The sequence below is a fragment of the Mastomys coucha genome, unplaced genomic scaffold, assembly GCF_008632895.1.
Source record: "Mastomys coucha isolate ucsf_1 unplaced genomic scaffold, UCSF_Mcou_1 pScaffold23, whole genome shotgun sequence".
NCBI lineage: Eukaryota > Metazoa > Chordata > Mammalia > Rodentia > Muridae > Mastomys > Mastomys coucha.
In genome coordinates, this window is record NW_022196906.1 from 112385525 (window position 1) to 112404199 (window position 18675).

Here is an 18675-nt window from a genome sequence, read left to right on the forward strand (position 1 = left end):
CCGTGGGTCTGAGCACTGGTGTCAGCAGTGGAATAGTGCTGGGAGGGCTGCCGTGGGTCTGAGCACTGCCGTCAACAGTGGAATAGTGCTGGGAGGGCTGCTGTGGGTCTGAGCACTGGTGTCAGCAGTGGAATAGTGCTGGGAGGGCTGCTGTGGGTCTGAGCACTGGTGTCAGCAGTACCTTCTAGGAGCTGACACATTCAGCTGTATTTCAAGTAGAGGAAAAAAAAGATATAAATCCATACATGCACATAGAGATCTAACTTCTTAATTCAGCAGACTTTAAAATTTCCTCTATAAAGTATACCTAAAAATACTGAAATCAAGGTTGTGAATAATTTGGTCTTATCAGTCTATCCTGTAATATGAAATCATTTTGTACAGCCCCGTGTGTCACCATGCTATATAGTATGTCTAAATACCGCATCAACACTTTCTCTTTAAGCAACAGTATACATAAACATTCCTAAAGTTAGAGTGTAATCAAGAAATTACAGTTTAGTGTGCTAATTTAATGTTAAACGTGCTCATAACCTTTGCCATGGGTGTTTTCATGTATAAGAATGGAGGATTTCAGAGCTGGCTACACTGGAAAGCCTCAGAGCCTGGGTTCTGCAGATGAGATGTTGCTTTGGGATATTGTGGGATTGAGATGGTATCAATTGGTTTTGGCACAGGAAAAGAGTCGATCAGAATATTTGAAGCTCACTCAAGAAAAAGAACAGCAAGAATCCTTGGCTCTAGAAGAGTTAGAGCTGCAGAAAAAAGCCATACTCTCAGAGAGTGAAAATAAACTCCAGGAACTTAGACAAGAAGCAGAGGCTTACCGAACCGTGAGTTCACATGCTGTGTGGGCTCCAGAGCCAGACATATATGTGTCTGTGAAGACTGTCCCAGAGCTGGGGATGTGTGTGTCTGTGGAGACTGTCCCAGAGCTGGGGATGTGTGTGTCTTTGGCGACTGTCTCAGAGCTGGGGATGTGTGTGTCTGTGGAAACTGTCTTAGAGTTGGGGATGTATGTGTCTGTGGAGACTGTGGGGATGTGTGTGTCTATGGAGACTGTCCCAGAGCTGGGAATGTGTGTGGAGAGGCATGTGTCTCTGAAGCCATTTCTTTTCAGCCAGAACCAGGTTTGAGGAGAGTCTGGCTTGTGTATGTGTGCATACTCCTCCTCTTCCTTCTTCCTCCTCTTCCTTCTTCCTCTTCTTCCTTCTTCCTCCTCTTCTTCTTCCTCCTTCTCTTCTTCCTCTTCCTCTTCTTCCTCCTCCTTTCCCTCCTCCTCCTCTTCTTCCTTCTCCTCTTCTTCCTCCTCTTCCTCCTCCTCCTTCCTCCTCTTCCTCCTCTTCTTCTTCCTCCTCTTCTTCTTCTTCCTCTTCCTCCTTCTCTTCCTCCTCTTCTTCCTCTTCTTCCTCCTCATTCTCTTCTTCCTCTTCCTCCTCCTCTTCCTCCTCCTCTTCCTCCTCTTCTTCTTCCTCTTCCTCTTCTTCTTCCTCTTCCTCTTCTTCTTCCTCTTCCTCCTCTTCCTCCTCCTCTTCCTCCTCCTTCTTATCCCCCCCTACCTACATGTACATGCACATATAAATAATAACATTTTAAAAGCTTTTAAGTATCTGCCTTGGGGGTAGAAAACTAAGATGCCTTTTTTCCTCAAAATTAAGTTTTAAAAGTAATAAAATACTATTATAAACCCAAAAACATAGAGTGTGGAGATCCATCTTCTACCAAACTTACTATCATTATTTGTTTTGTAGTTTGTTTTCTTTCTTTCTTTCTCTTTTTTTTTTAAGATTTTATTTATGTATGTGAGTACACTGTCGCTGTCCTCAGCCATACCAGAAGAGGGCATCGGATCTCATTACAGAGGGTTGTGAGCCACCATGTGGTTGCTGGGAATTGAACTCAGGATCTCTGGAAGAGCAGTCAGTGCTCTTAACCGCTGAGCCACCTCTCCAGCCCTGGTTTATTTTCTTTTTGACTACCCCATTAGAATTTTTTTTTTTTTTTTGAATAGAGATACTGAAATCGTTGTAGAATGGTAAATAGAGGAAGTACAGAGCTGAGTTTGGGGTTGTGATTACTTAGTGACCGAGCGCAGCAGACTGTCTCCCTTTTCTTATGTTTGGTCTGTTATGTGAGGCATTCAAAGAACAACCTTTAGGTAGGCCCGTGCCATTTGTATATCATCACTAGTAAACAAGTATGCTGTTAGTAAAATACATCCAATTTTCATTGACAGAGAATTCTTGAATTGGAAACCTCTTTGGAAAAAAGCTTACAAGAAAGTAAAACTCAGTCAGAGCATTTGGCTGTGCATCTGGAAGCTGAGAAGAATAAGCACAATAAAGAACTCACAGCCCAGGCTGAGAGGCACAGGACAGAAATGGAGGGCCTCCAGCAGCAGCAGGCCAGCCTGTGGGCTGAGAGACTCCAGAGCCTCTCGCAGCAGCATCAGGCTGCTGTGGACGAGCTCAGAGAGAAGCATCAGCAAGAAAAGGATGCACTCCTGAAGGAGAAGGAGAGTCTCTTCCAGGCCCACATACAGGACATGAATGAAAAGACCGTGGAGAAACTCGACAAGAAGCAAATGGAACTGGAGTCTGTATCCGCTGAGCTGTCAGAAGCACTGAAAGCTCGGGACCAGCTTGCAGAGGAGCTTTCTGTCCTACGGGGTGATGCCGATAAAATGAAGCGGGCTTTAGAGGCCGAGCTGGAGGAGCAGAGGCGGCACCACCAGCGTGAGGTTGACAGCATCAGTGAGCAACAGGAAATAACCGTCCGCAGAACCGAGAAGGCCTTGAAAGATGAGGTCAATCAGCTGGGGGGTCTCCTGAAGGAGAAGGATGAGCACCTGAAAGAGCGGCAGGCCCGGGTGCAGGATCTTGAAGCTCATCTTCAAAAGTCTGCCGGGGAGCTCCAGCAGGCCTTCGCCAGGCTGGATCTCCTCCACTCTGAGCAGAGCACCGCACACAAGCAGACAGGCGCATATGAGGAGCAGCTGGCCCAAATGCAGCAAAAGGTGTTGGACCTAGAAACAGAGAAGAGCCTTCTTACCAAGAAGGTAGTTGAGATGGAAACACAAAACAAGCATGTGTGTGTGGAACTAGATGCTCAGAGAGCTCAGGTGCAGCAGCTGGAGAGACGGAGGAGTGAGCTGGAGGAGAAAGTTAGGGCGCTAGCTCAGCTCCAGGACGCACAGCTCAAGAACAGTGACATGGAGAAGGAGCAGGCACGGCAAATCCTGATGGAAAAGGAAAATGTCATTTTACAGATGAGAGAAGAACAGGCCAAGGAAATCGAGATCCTCAAACAGAAATTGTCTTCTAAAGAAGAGAGCATTAGTATCTTGCAGGAGGAATATGAAACCAAATTTAAAAATCAGGAAAAAAAAATGGAAAAAATTAAGCAGAAAGCAAAAGAAATGCAAGAAACAAAGAAAAAGTTGTTGGATCAGGAAGCTAAACTTAAAAAAGAACTTGAAAATACTGTCTTAGAGCTTAGTCAGAAAGAGAAACAGTTTAATGCCCAGATCCTGGAAATGGCACAGGCTAACTCAGCTGGAATTAGCGACACGGTGTCGAGACTAGAGGAGAACCAGAGGCAGCAACTAGAAAGCCTGACCGGGGCTCATCAGCGAGAACTTGATAAAGTCAGAGAGTCCTGGGAGAAGAGCCTCAGGCAGCAAGCTGCAGAGCTTCGGGACCAGCATGGAAAGCAGATAGAGGAGAAGGAGCAGGAGCTAGGGGAGCTGAGGCAGAAGATCCTCATAGTCCAGTCTGAAAAAGAGGAGGTGACTAAGGAGGTGGCACGGCTGACAGAGGTGGTCACTGGGCAGGACGTGGCACTAGCTGGCCTGCAGGAACAGCTGGAGCAGAAGTCTACAGTCATCGTCTCACTTTCGGAGCGCGAAGCTCAGTTGCAGTCACAAGTGGAAAAGCTAGAAGCTGATTTGGGTTGTTCTCTGAATGAAAAGCTCTCTCTTCAAGAAGAGCTGGCTGAGCTGAAGCTGGTGGCAGAAAAGGATCAGCTCAGGGTCTCTGAGCTGACAGGCAAGGTGCAGGCTGCAGAGGAGGAGCTCCAGAGCTGTAAGTCTTTGCATGAGAGCAGCAGGAAGAGCGTGGAGGACAGAAGCTTGAACCTCAAACCCTTGCTTGAAGAGCTAGCATCTCAGCTGGACAGTCGTTGTGAGAGAACCAAAGCTTTGTTAGAAGCCAAGACGAACGAACTTGTCTGCACCAGCCGCGACAAAGCCGATGCTATTCTCTCTAGGCTGTCCCTCTGCCAGCGCCACACAGCCACAGTTGGGGAGGCGCTACTCAGGAGAATGGGCCAAGTTTCTGAATTAGAAGCACAACTTACACAGCTGACAGAGGAGCAGCATACACTAAAGAGCTCTTTTCAGCAAGTTACCAATCAGTTGGAAGAAAAAGAAAATCAGATTAAGAGCATGAAGGCTGATATTGAAGGTCTTATCACAGAAAAAGAAGCCTTACAGAAAGAAGGAGGGCGGCAGCAGCAGGCGGCCTCTGAGAAGGAGTTATGTATCACACGCTTGAAGAAAGAGTTATCAGAAAACATCAATGCTGTCACACTACTGAGAGAAGAACTTTCGGAGAAGAAGTCCGAGATCGCCAGTCTTAGCAAGCAGTTAAGCGATCTCAGTGCTCAGCTGGAGAGCAGCAGCAGCCCGAGTGACAAGGCCGACGCCCTCTCTGCACTGAGCAGGCAGCATGAGGAACAAGAACTGCAGCTGCAAGCTCAGCTTCAGGAGCTGTCTTTGAAAGTCGATGCTCTGAGTAAGGAGAAAATGTCTGCCCTCGAGCAGGTAGATCATTGGTCCAACAAGTTCTCAGAGTGGAAGAAGAAAGCACAGTCCCGATTTGCACAGTACCAAAGCACTATTAAAGACCTGCAGGCTCAGCTTGACTTAAGAGCCAAAGAAGCTAATGAGAAGGATGAGCAGACACGTTTACTGAAGGAAGACCTTGACCAACAGAATAAAACACTTGAATGTTTAAAGGGCGAGATGGAAGACAGGAAGAGCAAGATGGAGAAAAAGGAATGTGACTTAGAGACTGCATTAGAGACTCAGACAGCAAGGGTCGTTGAATTAGAAGACTGCATTACTCAGAGGAAAAATGAAGTTGAGTCCCTAAATGAAACACTTAAGAATTACAGGCAGCAGAGGGACACTGAGCACAATGGACTGGTTCAGAGACTTCAGCACTTGGAAGAGTTGGGAGAAGAGAAAGACAACAAAGTTAGAGAGGCTGAGGAGACAGTCCTAAGACTCCGAGAGCACGTGGCCTCTCTGGAAGCTCAACTTGGAGCTGTGAAGGAGGAGCTAGAGCATGTAAATTCAAGTGTGAGAAGCAGGGATGGGGAGCTGAAGGCTTTAGAGGACAAACTTGAGTTAGAAAGTGCCTCAAAAGTGGAGCTAAAGAGGAAGGCCGGACAGAAGATCGCAGCCGTCAGGAAGCAGCTCTTGTCTCAGATGGAGGAGAAAACACAGCAGTATGCGAAAGACACAGAAAGCCAATTGAGTGAGCTGAGTGCAAAATTACAAGAAAGAGAAAAGCAGATTCACATCCTAGAAGACAAACTTAAAAACCTAGAAGGTTCTCCGCAACCGGAAATGCCAGTTGTGTCTAGATCTATGGGGAATGTAGCAGCGTCTTCCGAGCACGAAGCAGTAGATTCCCAAGACTGCTCACAGAAGGCGTGTAAAGAAAGAATCCTCATGCTGCAAAGAAGTCTAATTGAAAAAGAGAAGCTCCTGTGCAGGCTGGAGCAGGGCGAAGGTGAGGCTCAGCACAGGGCACTCACTGTGCAGTTAGATCGCACCAGAGCCAAGCAGCTCCAAGATCAAGTTCTGATAGGATGTCTTCAAGAAGAACTCGAAGAAAAGATGAAGGGTTCCTTAATTGTGTCCCAGCCCATGGGAGAAGAAACTGGTAAAAACAACACAGCGGTGAAGCAGAATTGGGCAAGTGTGGTTGACAGTATCCAGAAAACCCTCCAGGAAAAGGAGGTGACCTGCCAGACCCTGGAGCACAGGGTAAAAGAGCTGGAGTCAGACTTAGTAAGAGAGAGGGACGCCCATAGACTTGAAGTGGAAAAGTTGACCTTAAAATGTGAAAAATTGCAATCTTCACAGCAAGAAATGGATGGGAAAAATAAATCTTTAGAAATTTTGGAAGACAGGCCTGAGGAAAATTCCAAATCACATGTGATCCAATCGAAATTGGGGACTTCTGTGGATGGCCAGCACAGTGACCTGGAGTCAAAGTTAGCAGGGGCGGAGCGGGACAAGCAGAAGCTGAGCAAGGAGGTGGCACGGCTGCAGAAAGATCTTCGAGCTCTGAGAAAGGAGCATCAGCAGGAACTGGATATCCTGAAGAAAGAGTGTGAGCAGGAAGCAGAGGAGAAGCTCAAGTAAGTGTTGTTCCCACCTCGAGTGCCCGCGTGCGTGCGTGCGTGCGTGCGTGCGTGCGTGCGTGCGTGCATGCTCAAAGTTTTAATACGCCTAGTAAGTTAAGTACTGAGGAGAAACGATAATTTTGGGCTGGAGACAGCATCATTCCATGTTCGTTTAGGGGACACAGCTGCTCTTGCAGATAAGATCACAGCTGCTGGCAGTGTGTCTTGAGTAGCGACCTCATTGCTGTTCTCTTAGTCGTAGCCCTGTGACTGTAACATGCATATCTAGGGGAGCAGTTTCCCAGAGCCCAGGTTAGTGCTGAAGGTAGTCATAGTTTATCAGTCTCACATTGTACGCTCTGTTCTCTACACACACACACACACACACACACTCACTCACTCACTCACTCACTCACTCACTCACTCACTCTCAGAATGGTTTCACCAGCAGTGAGGTTGCATTCTTCTGTAGCCTGTTCTCTGTGGAGGCAGCAGGCATCGTTGTCCACTCTTGTTGCTCAGACAGGAGCAAGAGGATCTGGAGTTGAAGCACACATCTACACTGAAGCAGCTGATGCGGGAGTTCAACACACAGCTGGCACAGAAGGAGCAGGAGCTAGAAAGGACTGTTCAGGAGACCATTGGTAAGCACAGCTTAAACTCAGCAGTGGTGCCACCTCAGGGAGTCCACAGCCATAGCTTAGTCTCTGTTCCATTGTGGTAGGTGCTGTTTGTCATTAACTCGAGGGAAAATGGTCCTTGCCCAAAAAAGTGCACTTGGTCCCTGGAAAGTCCTCTAACCTGCCCACCTATCACTCCCTTGCCTTTGGCGCGAAGCAATGTCTCCCCACACCTGTCCTGCTGCTTTTCATCAACTCTGATTTGAAATGAGAAATTCCTACTGCAGTTGGCATATAGTCACAAACATGTTTTCTCATTTATGTCCCTGTGCTTCATTAGATAAGGCCCAAGAGGTGGAAGCTGAACTTCTGGAAAGCCACCAAGAAGAGACACAGCAGTTGCATAGAAAGATTGCGGAAAAAGAGGATGATCTGAAAAGGACAGCCAGAAGATACGAGGAAATACTTGATGTACCCTGTTTTTCTTCTCTTCTTAATGTAGCAGTCTTTTATGGTAGTGCTGAATATTCTGGCTTCTCACATTAGAGAGCATCTTTGAGAGAAGCTAAAGTGAGGCTTTGTGCTTGGGTTAAGTCTGGGAACTCGAACAGCCTGCGTCTGAGGTGGCTCAGCATAGCCGTCGTGGTCTTCCCAGGACAGTGGCCAACCTCCTTCCTTTCCACTCACTTGAGAATTTGATGGTCCAGGGTGGACTATGGGAAAAGGGGATTTATCAGCTAAGTGTTTTGTGTTCAGTAGCCGCTGTTTCAGAGTCCATGTTCTAGTGGCATTGTAATATCAGAAGAAAATCAATTACAAACGAGAGTCAGAACTTGGACCCAAGGATGTTTTCAGATACAACACTGTCACTTACTCTCAGTTGGCATATTATGTAAGACCTTACTGCATCATATAGCAGGGACACTTGTTGCTCCAGAAGAGCCGTACTTCAGCTGTGTCAGCACTGTTTGTGTGAGCGAGAGATGATAGTAACACTCATTGTCTTAAATGTAATCGAATTGAGTGAAATTTCAGGATATGGAGTGCCATCTTTGTGCGGTGTGTAGGCTTTAAATCTCATTAGGAAAATTAAAATAATTGTACATTTTCTTATGCTTTCAGAGTATATTTGTGCTGAGTTTTTAAAAATCCAGCCAGGGCGCTGGAGAGATGACTCAGTGGTTAAGAGCTCTGACTGCTCCTGCAGAGCATCCAGGTTCAATTCCCAGCACCTACATGGTAGCTCACAGCTAACTGTAACTCCAGTTCCAGCATCCAGTGTTATTCTTCTGTGCTCTGTGGACACACTGTACATACATGGTACATGTAAGTTCATGGGCATTTCAGTGCACATGGTACATGTAGTCTCATGTAGGCACATAGATAATAAATGCATTTTTAAGAATCCCATTGAGGTGTTGGTGCCTATGATCCTGGCACTTCAGGAGCTGCGTTAGGAGGATCAGGAGTTCAAGGCCAGCCTGGGCATAAGACTTTGTCTCAATATAAAGAAATACAGTTCCTTTTTGACTCCTTCTGGAATGTTTTATGGTTCAGTGTATCTAGTGCGCCTGATGTACATAGTTTAGTTCTGTCTTCTGATATTTGTTACTGTGCTTTTGTTTTGTTTTTATTTGGAAGGGAAGGCAGCCTTAGTATAGTTAATTTGCCTAACACTGTCTATTGAGTTCTAGAATAGAGATTCATCATTACCTTCACATATTTCATACATAAGTCCCAAGAAAGGACTTTTAAGAAGGTAACAGCTGTTTTTTGGTGTGAGAAAATTCACGCCTGGAAGCTTCAGAGAGGGAAGTAGCTCTTTTTTTGTGATTTCTCCTCTGTATATGGGTCTGTGGGTGTTGAGAGAGTAGACTGTTCACAGTGATTTCTCCTCTGTATATGGGTCTGTGGGTGCTGAGAGAGTAGACTGTTCACAGTGATTTCTCCTCTGTATATGGGTCTGTGGGTGAGGAATAGGAAGATAGGTAACTGCAGTCCTCTGGAAGCTGTGTGAAGGGAGCTGCCCTCCAAGCTGAGCTGTGGCACAGGTGTGGGCGGACTGACTGAGGTGACTCTTTCCCAGGCTCCTTCCTGAGTGTAGCACTGCCTTACACACTTACTGAACATCTTCTAGTAACTGCGTTTTTAGAAAGGGGAGCTTTAATTTAATAGTATGTGTCAACTGGCTTAAGGAGTCAAATGGGAGTGCTCACACCTTAAGTCAACATGGTGGGTGCAGTCCAGGCTGTAGGACTCAGAGCAGAGCTGCTGTGTGCTCCTCTCTTCCTCTTTCCTTCCTCCCTTTCCCTCTGACCATGGGATACTGCTCTTTCCCCATCCTTTATGGTAGCTCTGTGATGCAGTAATCACAAATGTAAACACAGAATGCTTCAGGGCCCCTCCTGATCATAGATATTTCCTTTTGTTGTTGGTTTGGCTTTTTGAGACATGGTCCCATGTAGCTCCTGCTGGCCTTGATCTTACCATGTAGCTGAAAATGACCTTGAACTCTTTTTTTTTATATTTTCAAGGTCTACCGACCTTGAACTCTTGATCACCAGCTTCCACCTTCTGTGCCAGGGTTGCTGGCCACCCTTCAGATAACATTCATACTTCCCACATATGAAGAATGGAAACTTGCTTCTGCTTCAGGTGTCTTTAGGCCCCTCACACACTAGTGCATCCCGTAGTCAGGGTGGCAGACATGGATGTGTCCCTGGCATGGTGCCGGCATGGGCTGCTCTCTCAGACTTTGTCACTGAGTCATGCTTTGACTTCCTCTCTGAACTGCACTGTTGCTGCCAATGAACACTGTCTTCTCTCATCATCCAGTCTGCTGTGGGAACCGATCCCCTGTCCTTGCTGCTGAGCTCCCTTGCTGTCAGTGTCCTCTGCTGTCTGATGACAGGGAAGGTGCCCAGCGAGGCTGCACTCTGCCTGACAATCAGCTGGAGCCGTTTCTTCACTTTCATTACCCGTGCTCCCAGTCTTCATTTGCCACTGCTGCTTTGTGCAGCTTGTGTGGCTCTGCTGGTTGGAATAAGAATGGTCCCTCTGGGCTCCTGTATCTGAATGTCTAGTCTAGTTGGTGGATGTTTGAGTAGGATTAGTAGGTGTGGCCTTATTGGAGAGGGTGTGTCACTGGGAGTAGCTTTGAGGTTTCAAAAGTTCATGCCAGGTCCAGTCCTAGATCTTGCCTATTGCCTTCGGATCAGCTACTGGCCACACATGTTGCCATGCTCCCACCACGATGGAGACAGACTAACCTTCTGAAACTGTAAGCTAGCCCCTAGTAATGTTTGTAAGTATTGCCGTGGTCACGGTGTGTGCCCTGTCACAGCAGTGGGCAGTAAGCGACTAAGACAGCAGCATGCACATGTCAGGAGTCTTCGTCAGTTGCTCTCCATCTTGCTTCCAGTGGCTCAATCACTCACTGAACCTGGAACTCCCATGGTGGATTGATCCTCAGGATCTTCCCACCAGTACTTGGGGTATAGACCTGTACCACCCAACCTAGCTTTTCCTGGTGTGCTGAGACTCTGAGCCTGTGAGTCAGGATTGTGTAGCAGGTACTTAGCCGCTGAGTCAGCAACCCAGACCTCTCTGTGCTACATCTTTAAAAAGTTTTCAGTTTTATTTTTATTTAGAAAAACTTGAATCAAATGTACACATTTGAGTATTTGAGAATGGTGTATAGTGAGAATCTTGTTTGTTGTTTTTAAGGAACAGAACCAAAAATTAAAGTTCTCCACTTATCTCTCTCCTCTTTCTCTCTTCCTCCTCTTCTTTTTTCTGTTTTCATGAACTAGGGATTTGCACAGGACTTGGCAGTGCCTTGTTGGCAGCTGCCTACCACTGAGTTGTCCCCCAGATCCAGAGCTTTTTTTTAAGTTATGGACAATTTATTTGGATTTTTCTCTAATTCTTAGATTTGCCTTCGCTTATTTGGTAGTCTGCAGCTATCAAAGAAAATGTTAGACATAACTGGATATGTGAATAAGTAGCTATGGAGGCTTGGTAGCTACAGGAATGTGCAGGTGGACTCAGAACGCCAAGACTGCAGACAGTGAGATATCAGTTGCAGGGTGATGGTATTGCTTGTGGGATGTGTCTCGCTGAGGAGCCAGCTGATGTCCGCCCGGCACCATAGACTGGGCTTTGCTGCTTTGTTTCCTGTAGCTTCAGAAACCTTCCTGAGGAGAATTAGACTTCTCAAGTGTCCTGTGTGCAGCACGCTGTTTGTGCCTAGCTTGTCTTTGAGAATGGTGTTTCCCACATGTCTGACCGTCAGCTCCTGTTCAGTGACACCTAATGGTGGTGGTTTTCCTGGTAGCTCTCAGCATGTACTCCTCTTTACTCGTCAGATCAGTATTCCAGCTCTAACCGTCCGTTAGCACAGAGGTCTTGCATGATGTCTGACTGAGGCAAGATCTGAGTGCCCTCAGAAGACAACAGAAGGTGATCTGTGTCCGACTTCTAAGCAGGACCGTGGGGACAAAAGTTATCTAAGTCCTTTCTCGTTCAGCCTTATCTACTTTTTGTTTGTTTTGCAATGTTTTGGGAACATGGAGAAATAGTTGTATTATGTTACTTGAGAATTGGTGGCATGATGTGAAGACAGATAGGTGTGTAATGTGCAGGTTAGTAGACAAGTTTCAAAGACCAACTCTTGGGCTACCCAGCTCATCTGGAGTTAGTGCGGAAAATGGAACCAAATCGTTCCATGGCTTCTTGGGATCAGTCAGTTGCCAGCTGGGTATGAAAATACTACTTATTTCCTGAATATCTTTAGAAACTCCACTATAGAAAGCACACAAACTTTAAACCCTTGGATCTGTGCACAATAAGACCTGATAACACCGTGTGAGGGGTGGCAGCAGCTGATGACCTTGGTTGATGTGGGCAGAGGGAGTGTATGGGAGCCATGGCATTCCAAGAAGAGTGAGCAGTGCCGATCCAGACTTAGACGGGGCAAGGCTCCCTCTCTGCCTGCTTTTTAATGTTGTCGCCACATTGTTGTTTTCACACTACAGGCCCGTGAAGAAGAAATGACTGCGAAAGTAACAGACCTGCAGACCCAGCTCGAGGAGCTCCAGGAGAAATACCAGCACAGGCTGGAGCAGGAGGAGAGCACCAGGGACAGTGTGAGCAGACTTGGAGTTTCTCCTCCTGGGTCTGGGAAGTGTGGCCATTTCCACGGCTTGCCCTTACACCCTCACCCCCACCCCCCGCCACACATTCAGCTCATTTAATCCCAGGGCCTTTGAGGACTCTAGTTCCGTTTTCAGTCAATGCAATTAAAACCAAATGTTCAGATCTTGTGTTAAGTGCCGTAGTGGAATTTAAATCCAGGCTTCCATAGTCAAAGCTAAACCCCGCTGTTTCCCAGCCTTTCCTGGTCTTTGCACAGACAGTGTAGCAGACTGAGGCCCCCCTTGAGCAGGTTTCTTACAGGTCACCAGTCACTGAGGACTGCCGTTTCCTAGCGCTAGTTACTTGGCTCTCCTTTCCAGAGGTCAGGGCCAAGCCTCTGCAAAAGGCCTCGCTGACAGCACTCCTCACTGCGAGCAAGTGGAAAGGGCCTTTCTCCTACTAGAGAGAGCTCTGAACAAGTTCTGTCTGTCTAGTGTGTGGCTGTAGCTGAGGGTACACCGTTGCTATTAATTACTGCTTCTATGAAAGTGCATATCTTATCTTAGTACCAGGAGCTTCCCTAGCATGAAGTATTGATGTCGTCTCCTCAGCACCAGAGTGTTGATGCGCTGTCAAGCCGGCACAGGTGCTCAGAGTTCTTATCCTTGTCTCAGAAGAAGGCAGAGACTGTCGATAAACAGAGTTGTTCCTGTAGTCTCCCCAGTCCCCACTCGCCAGTGCTTTTGAATGTTTTCATTTTGTCTTTACTTGAGGTTCTGCCCTGTTTCCCAGGCTTGAGCCTTGAGCTCAGTCAGCTTCTGCTCAAGCCGTCTTCCTAGACCAGCCTCCCAAATAGCTGGCATCAAGCTATGTGGTATTCCTTCCAGGTTCTAAGGTCTCAAGTCACATGTACCTGTGCTGAGCTCCATGAGAAATACTTTGTAGTGAGAGCCCAGCATGAGCCTCAGAGGTTGTGCTCAGAAATGTGTTAAAGGACTTTGAAAGATGGGCCATGTGTACTCATGAAGTTAAGTGCATGATGGACAGCCAAACCTTGTGTTGTAACTCTGAAGGATACAGATTTCGGCTGTGCTGGGCTTCTTCCTCCCTTTCCGATGTGACAGCTGCTTCTAGAGCTGTCACAGCCTTCCAGTCTCTTCCTCTGTGTTTATATATGTTTGCATGTGGACAGTTTAGATAACAAAAGTAGACCAGGTTAGAAACAATGATTTGAAATTGCTTTATTTAAGACCTGCTCACTCTCTTAAGATTGTAAAGCTGGCTTCTCACTTTCTTGTCATTTCATGGTGCTCTGTTTTATTGTTTCCTCTACCTGTGGCTTTTATTGTTTATATTCTTCTTTTTTTTTTTATCTCCAGGTAACAGTTATGGAGCTCCAGGTAAGATTATTTTTCATTGAAGTTTACTGAAGCTAGTATATTTTAGGAACACCTCCCCCTACCCCCAGCCCTCGTCATTTTAACAAGTTAAAGCGTAGATACTGTTTCTACAGAGAAAGTTTTTGCAGCAGAAAGAAGCAGGTCCATGCATTGAGGGGATACACTCATTTCCATTTGGCTCTGTTCTTTCAGACACAGCTCGCCCAGAAGACCACTCTGATCAGCGACTCCAAGTTGAAGGAGCAGGAGTTGAGAGAGCAGGTACAGGCTGCTGCTGCTGCTGCTGCTGCTGCTGCTGCTGCTGCTGCTGCTGCTGACGTCATAGCTGCTGCGAAGCTTTATTGCCAAACTCACAAGTGCTTGAGGCAGTCCTTACATCTGTGATTGCATATATTTAGACTGGAACATTAGGGTTTTTTTCTTTTTTAAGGTTTATTTATTTCTATTTGTATAGGTGTTTTGCCTGCATGCATATATCTATACACAATGTGCATGCCTGTTGCCATGGATCCCTTGAAACAAGTTACAGGTGTGAACTGTCACGTGGGCACTAGGAATTGAACCCTGTCCTCTGGAGGAGCAACTCATCATTTTCACCATTTTACACTTTCTATTGGAATCTATTTCAACTTTATACTTATTTAACTGTCATTCCTTGTTCAGACTCTGACAGCCACTACCATGCTTTCGGTTTCTGTGCATCTGCATGCTGTAGGCATTTTACTGAATGGAACCATACAGTACACAACCATGATGTTAGCTTCAGTAGTGAGACAGCCAGCGGTCTGTCCATCCATGTTGTCTGTCTTTCACTGTGTCACTGTGTAGCCCTGGCTGAGATAAGAGGCACAGGTTGCCGCTCCCAGCTGCCACATACTTAGCTCCTTCTCTGAGCGGTATGTGAATCCTATCCCACAGTGTATAGTATATAGCCACTCAGCAGTGTATACACACTCGGGTTGTTTCCACCTTTGTCTATAGCAAGGAGTGCCGGCAGGAGCATCTTATACCCGTTCTTGTTTTGTCAGTGCTGGCAGTCCTGAAGCTCACTTTGAGATCCTCCTGCCTGAGTGCCACAGTTCCTGACCTTGTGTGTCCCTTTTTGTTTGACCACTTGCTGTTCTTTTAGGTAGATGTATAAGAAGGAGTACATTGGCTTTCTTATTAAAACTTCTTGAGAAATGGCCACATTGTTTTTCATAGCAACTGCTCCATGCTGAATCACATTACTGGTTTATAAGGACTCCATTTTTTACATCCTTATCAACAAAGTTTTGATCATAGCCATTTGAGGAGGTAGGGTGTATCATTTCACTGTGGTGTTAGTATACGTTGTTTCTAGAGATTAATGACATTACCTTTTCATCAGCTGTTAGCCCCTTGTACCTTTTCTTTGAAGTATGTAGTATTGATTGATTGTTTTTGGATTTCTGTTTTCTTTTTGTTGTTCAGATGTAAGGACTTATGTGTCTGGACACACATTCCTTATCAGATATGTGATTTGTAAATATTTTCTCCTGTTTTACAATTTGCCTTTTTACATTTTTGATAGTCTTTTGATACACAAAAGTTTTTGATTTTAATAAAATTCAAATTATGTAGTTTTTTCTTTCATTAAATATGCTTTTAGCTTCTACCAAAGAAGCTCTTTCTTTAATTTTATCTGTATATACTGTTCTTTTAGCAGGAGGAAGAATGCAGTGGCTGTAGCTTCTTTTCATTACTTATGATTTCCATATTAATTTTATGGTATGGTCTGAATATTATTTTTAGGTCCATAATTTAGAAGACCGTCTGAAAAGATACGAAAAGAATGTATGTGCAGCAACTGTGGGAACACCTTACAAAGGTGAGCCGACTTCTGCCACGCACCTGTGTGCATGCACCTCTTACTGGCAGCCTTATAAATGACTTGACTTTTTTCTTTGCTGATTCATATTCTTCTCTCATGTGTGTTATGTATCTTCTTTAGTAATTGACAAGTACAGACTACATGTGCTTCCTGCACTGTGATGCTTTCTTTGGCAGTTGTGTCCACTATGCAGTGCACAGGCTGAGCTCACTGTACACATTACTGTGAGTCTTAGCTACTGTTGTGCTGTGAAGGACGCTGGGCGGGCTTGCTTCCAGGCTCACACGATGATCATGTGTGGGAGCATGGGAACAAGTGGGCAGGTGCAGGCCGTAATGGGGAAGTGGCTGAGAACTTAGGCCCTGATCCACAGCCAAGCACAGGGCGGGAATGCTTTAAACCGTTGTGCGGACTTTCAGTAAGCTAACGCATCCCTGTCCCCAGTGTAATAGCTATCTGTCTTGAAGGATTTCTGCTGTGATGCCGATATCTGCCTCCTTTGAACAATGAACACCTCCTCTCCACCTGCCCTCCCAGCCCATGGCAGCTCCCACTGCATCCCGTTCTTCCCCTCAGCCTGTGTAGGTTTCATGTGGGAGTGAGACCCTACAGCACCTGGCGTTCCACAACGCCATGCTTTGTGTCAGATACATGATACTAAGTGCCAATGCCAGACTTTGTTTTCACACATTGCATGTATCAGCACATTTAAACGATGAAAGAAATCTAAGAAGTCTGATGGGCTGTGCACACATCTCTCTTCCGTGCTGCAGCTTTAAGGAGTAACATTCTAATGCCCACCCTCCCATAGTAACATTCGAATGCCCACCCTCCCGTAGTAACATTCGAATGCCTGCCTCCCGTAGTAACATTCAAATGCCTGCCTCCCGTAGTAACATTCGAATGCCCACCCTCCCGTAGTAACATTCGAATGCCTGCCTCCCGTAGTAACATTCGAATGCCTGCCTCCCGTAGTAACATTCAAATGCCTGCCTCCCGTAGTAACACTCGAATGCCCATCTCCTGTAGTAACGTTCGAATGCCCATCTCCCGTAGTAACATTCGAATGCCCATCTCCCGTAGTAACATTCAAATGCCTGCCTCCCGTAGTAACATTCGAATGCCCATCTCCCGTAGTAACATTCGAATGCCCATCTCCCGTAGTAACATTCGAATGCCCATCTCCCATAGTAACATTCAAATGCCCATCTCCTGTAGTAACATTCGAATGCCCATCTCCTGTAGTAACATTCGAATGCCCACCTCCTATAGGGAGAGGTAAAGCATCCGTTCCGTTAAGCCCCCAGGTGGACTTGTGTAATAATTAAATCGGCACCTTGATGGTGCTGCATCCCTCTGAGCTGTTATACTCAGTCTTCTGCCTTCTTATTTAACATCTGTCTATAAAGTTTCTGGCAACATTGTATTTAGATTTGCCAAATTAGGGAATTTCCATGATCCATTTCTTTTGTTCAATGTGTGAGTCATCTAGGTTGGGTATTTTATTCCATTAGTCTAGTTCATGTTTTCCATAGTCTACATGTGAAAGATTTTCTGTAAAATATAGCACTGAGAATAGAACTGACATGTTATAACATGTGAAATAGTATACTAGGTACCTAGATGTTTCTGTACTTATTCCATAATGTCTGACCCTGGGCACCCCAGCAGCCTCTCTACTGTTGTGTGTATTGTGGCATAATACATTTGGTATACCAGCATTTTAATTTTGTTCCTGATCTTAGAAGTGGGTTGAGCATCACTAGGGAATGTTATGTGCCCCTCAGTAGTTTAGCAGCATGCACTTCTTCCTTGGTGGCGTGCCTTATTTTTTCTGTGTCCTTGAATGTTAAGTTGCCATTTTCTTTTCCATAAGTTGTTAAATACCCTGCTTATTTGCCTTGTTTTGTTTTTATTGGCATATATTAATTATACAAATTAATGCGCTTTCAGGATATTTCCATGTATACATACAATATACTTTTAGCATATCCACTGCCATTACTCTTCTTATCCTGGTGGCTTGGTGGCTGGACAGAGCTGGCTTCCTGTAGGATGCTTGCTGTTCTCCTGGGTAAGGGAGAAGCTCATCACCATTCTCCCGAGCCTTGATGGCTTTGTCCAGCTTTTGAGACAGCTTCTGCAGATGCCGGGTCCCAGCTCCCACAGCCTCTAGGTTGCTGTCAGACTCACTGGGAGAACAGAGGTTCTGTGGAGGAAGAAGGGCTCAGGGGGGCAGCCTCCCTTAGCCGCTGACAACGGTGGGCATGTGGACCTATGTGGCCAGAGAGGCAGGATGTGAGCACACACACACACACACACACACACACACACACACACACACACACACACACACACCCGCAGCATGCCAGGTGACCCTGTGGAGCCGAGTGTTCTTCTGGCTCAGACTGGGTGGTGGTGACCCTCTGTCTTTCTGGGCTCCTCCATTCCTCCTCACTTTCACCTGTGTCTCCATCTGCCACTTGGTGCCACTTTGATAGGACTCCTGGATCCTCTGGGACATGGCACCCAAGGCCCTTTTGGCTGAGCGAGCTGCAGCCTGAAGACCTTGCTGCTTTGGCTCTGGACTTTCCAGCCTATCTAGGAGGGGCTGTTTCAGGTTCAGGCTGACCGCTGTCAGTGCAGCCTCCTTTGGAACTGTCTGTACAGGGAGCCTAAGGGACCCGTCTCCAGATGACCCCCAGCAAACCAACTTACCTTCTCCTCTAGCTGTTCCCCCTTGAGGAGTGACCATCTGCGCACAGAGGTCCTCATGTCCTGCCACTGAGACGCCATGTGCTTGGTCCAGTTTCCTCTGCCCGCTAGATCCTCCTAGCTTGATACCCGGACCCGAAGATGGACCTTATCTCCTCTTTCTGTTTCCTCCCTTCATATATTTAATAATCTACTTGAGCCGTGCCACTGGGCCCAGTTTACATAAAAGTCTTTGAAAAATCACTATGACACTTACTTTACACACTTCCAGTTTCTTATTTGTGTTTCACAGCATTTTTGAAACTTTGATTGAAACTAAGTACTTTAATATTGCCATACTTAAAAAGAAACTAAAAATGTCTTAAATCCTTGATAACATGAACATGGTCATGTTAGTCACTGGAATATCTGAGGTCATCCATGTACTATTTAGTAGAGAAATACCACAGTTAAGAAGCTTGTACGCTGGTCTGGTTGGGTGTTCTTCTAGGAGAAGAATGCATATGGGAAATAGAAATTTTACAACAGTTCTAGT

At 46.0% G+C, this 18675-nt stretch overlaps 1 protein-coding gene across 8 annotated transcripts in view; it reads left to right on the forward strand.

The window, feature by feature from the left end:
• Nucleotides 1-18675, forward strand: part of Golga4 (golgin A4) — an 83636-nt gene that overhangs the window by 54317 nt on the left and 10644 nt on the right. For all 8 annotated transcript variants that reach the window (XM_031345852.1, XM_031345854.1, XM_031345853.1 and 5 more), the window contains 8 exons: nt 678-833; nt 2237-6432; nt 6940-7061; nt 7378-7508; nt 12074-12184; nt 13553-13573; nt 13766-13834; nt 15347-15422. In XM_031345852.1, coding sequence (XP_031201712.1) covers nt 678-833; nt 2237-6432; nt 6940-7061; nt 7378-7508; nt 12074-12184; nt 13553-13573; nt 13766-13834; nt 15347-15422 — 4882 coding nt within the window. The remainder of the gene's footprint in view (nt 1-677; nt 834-2236; nt 6433-6939; nt 7062-7377; nt 7509-12073; nt 12185-13552; nt 13574-13765; nt 13835-15346; nt 15423-18675) is intronic.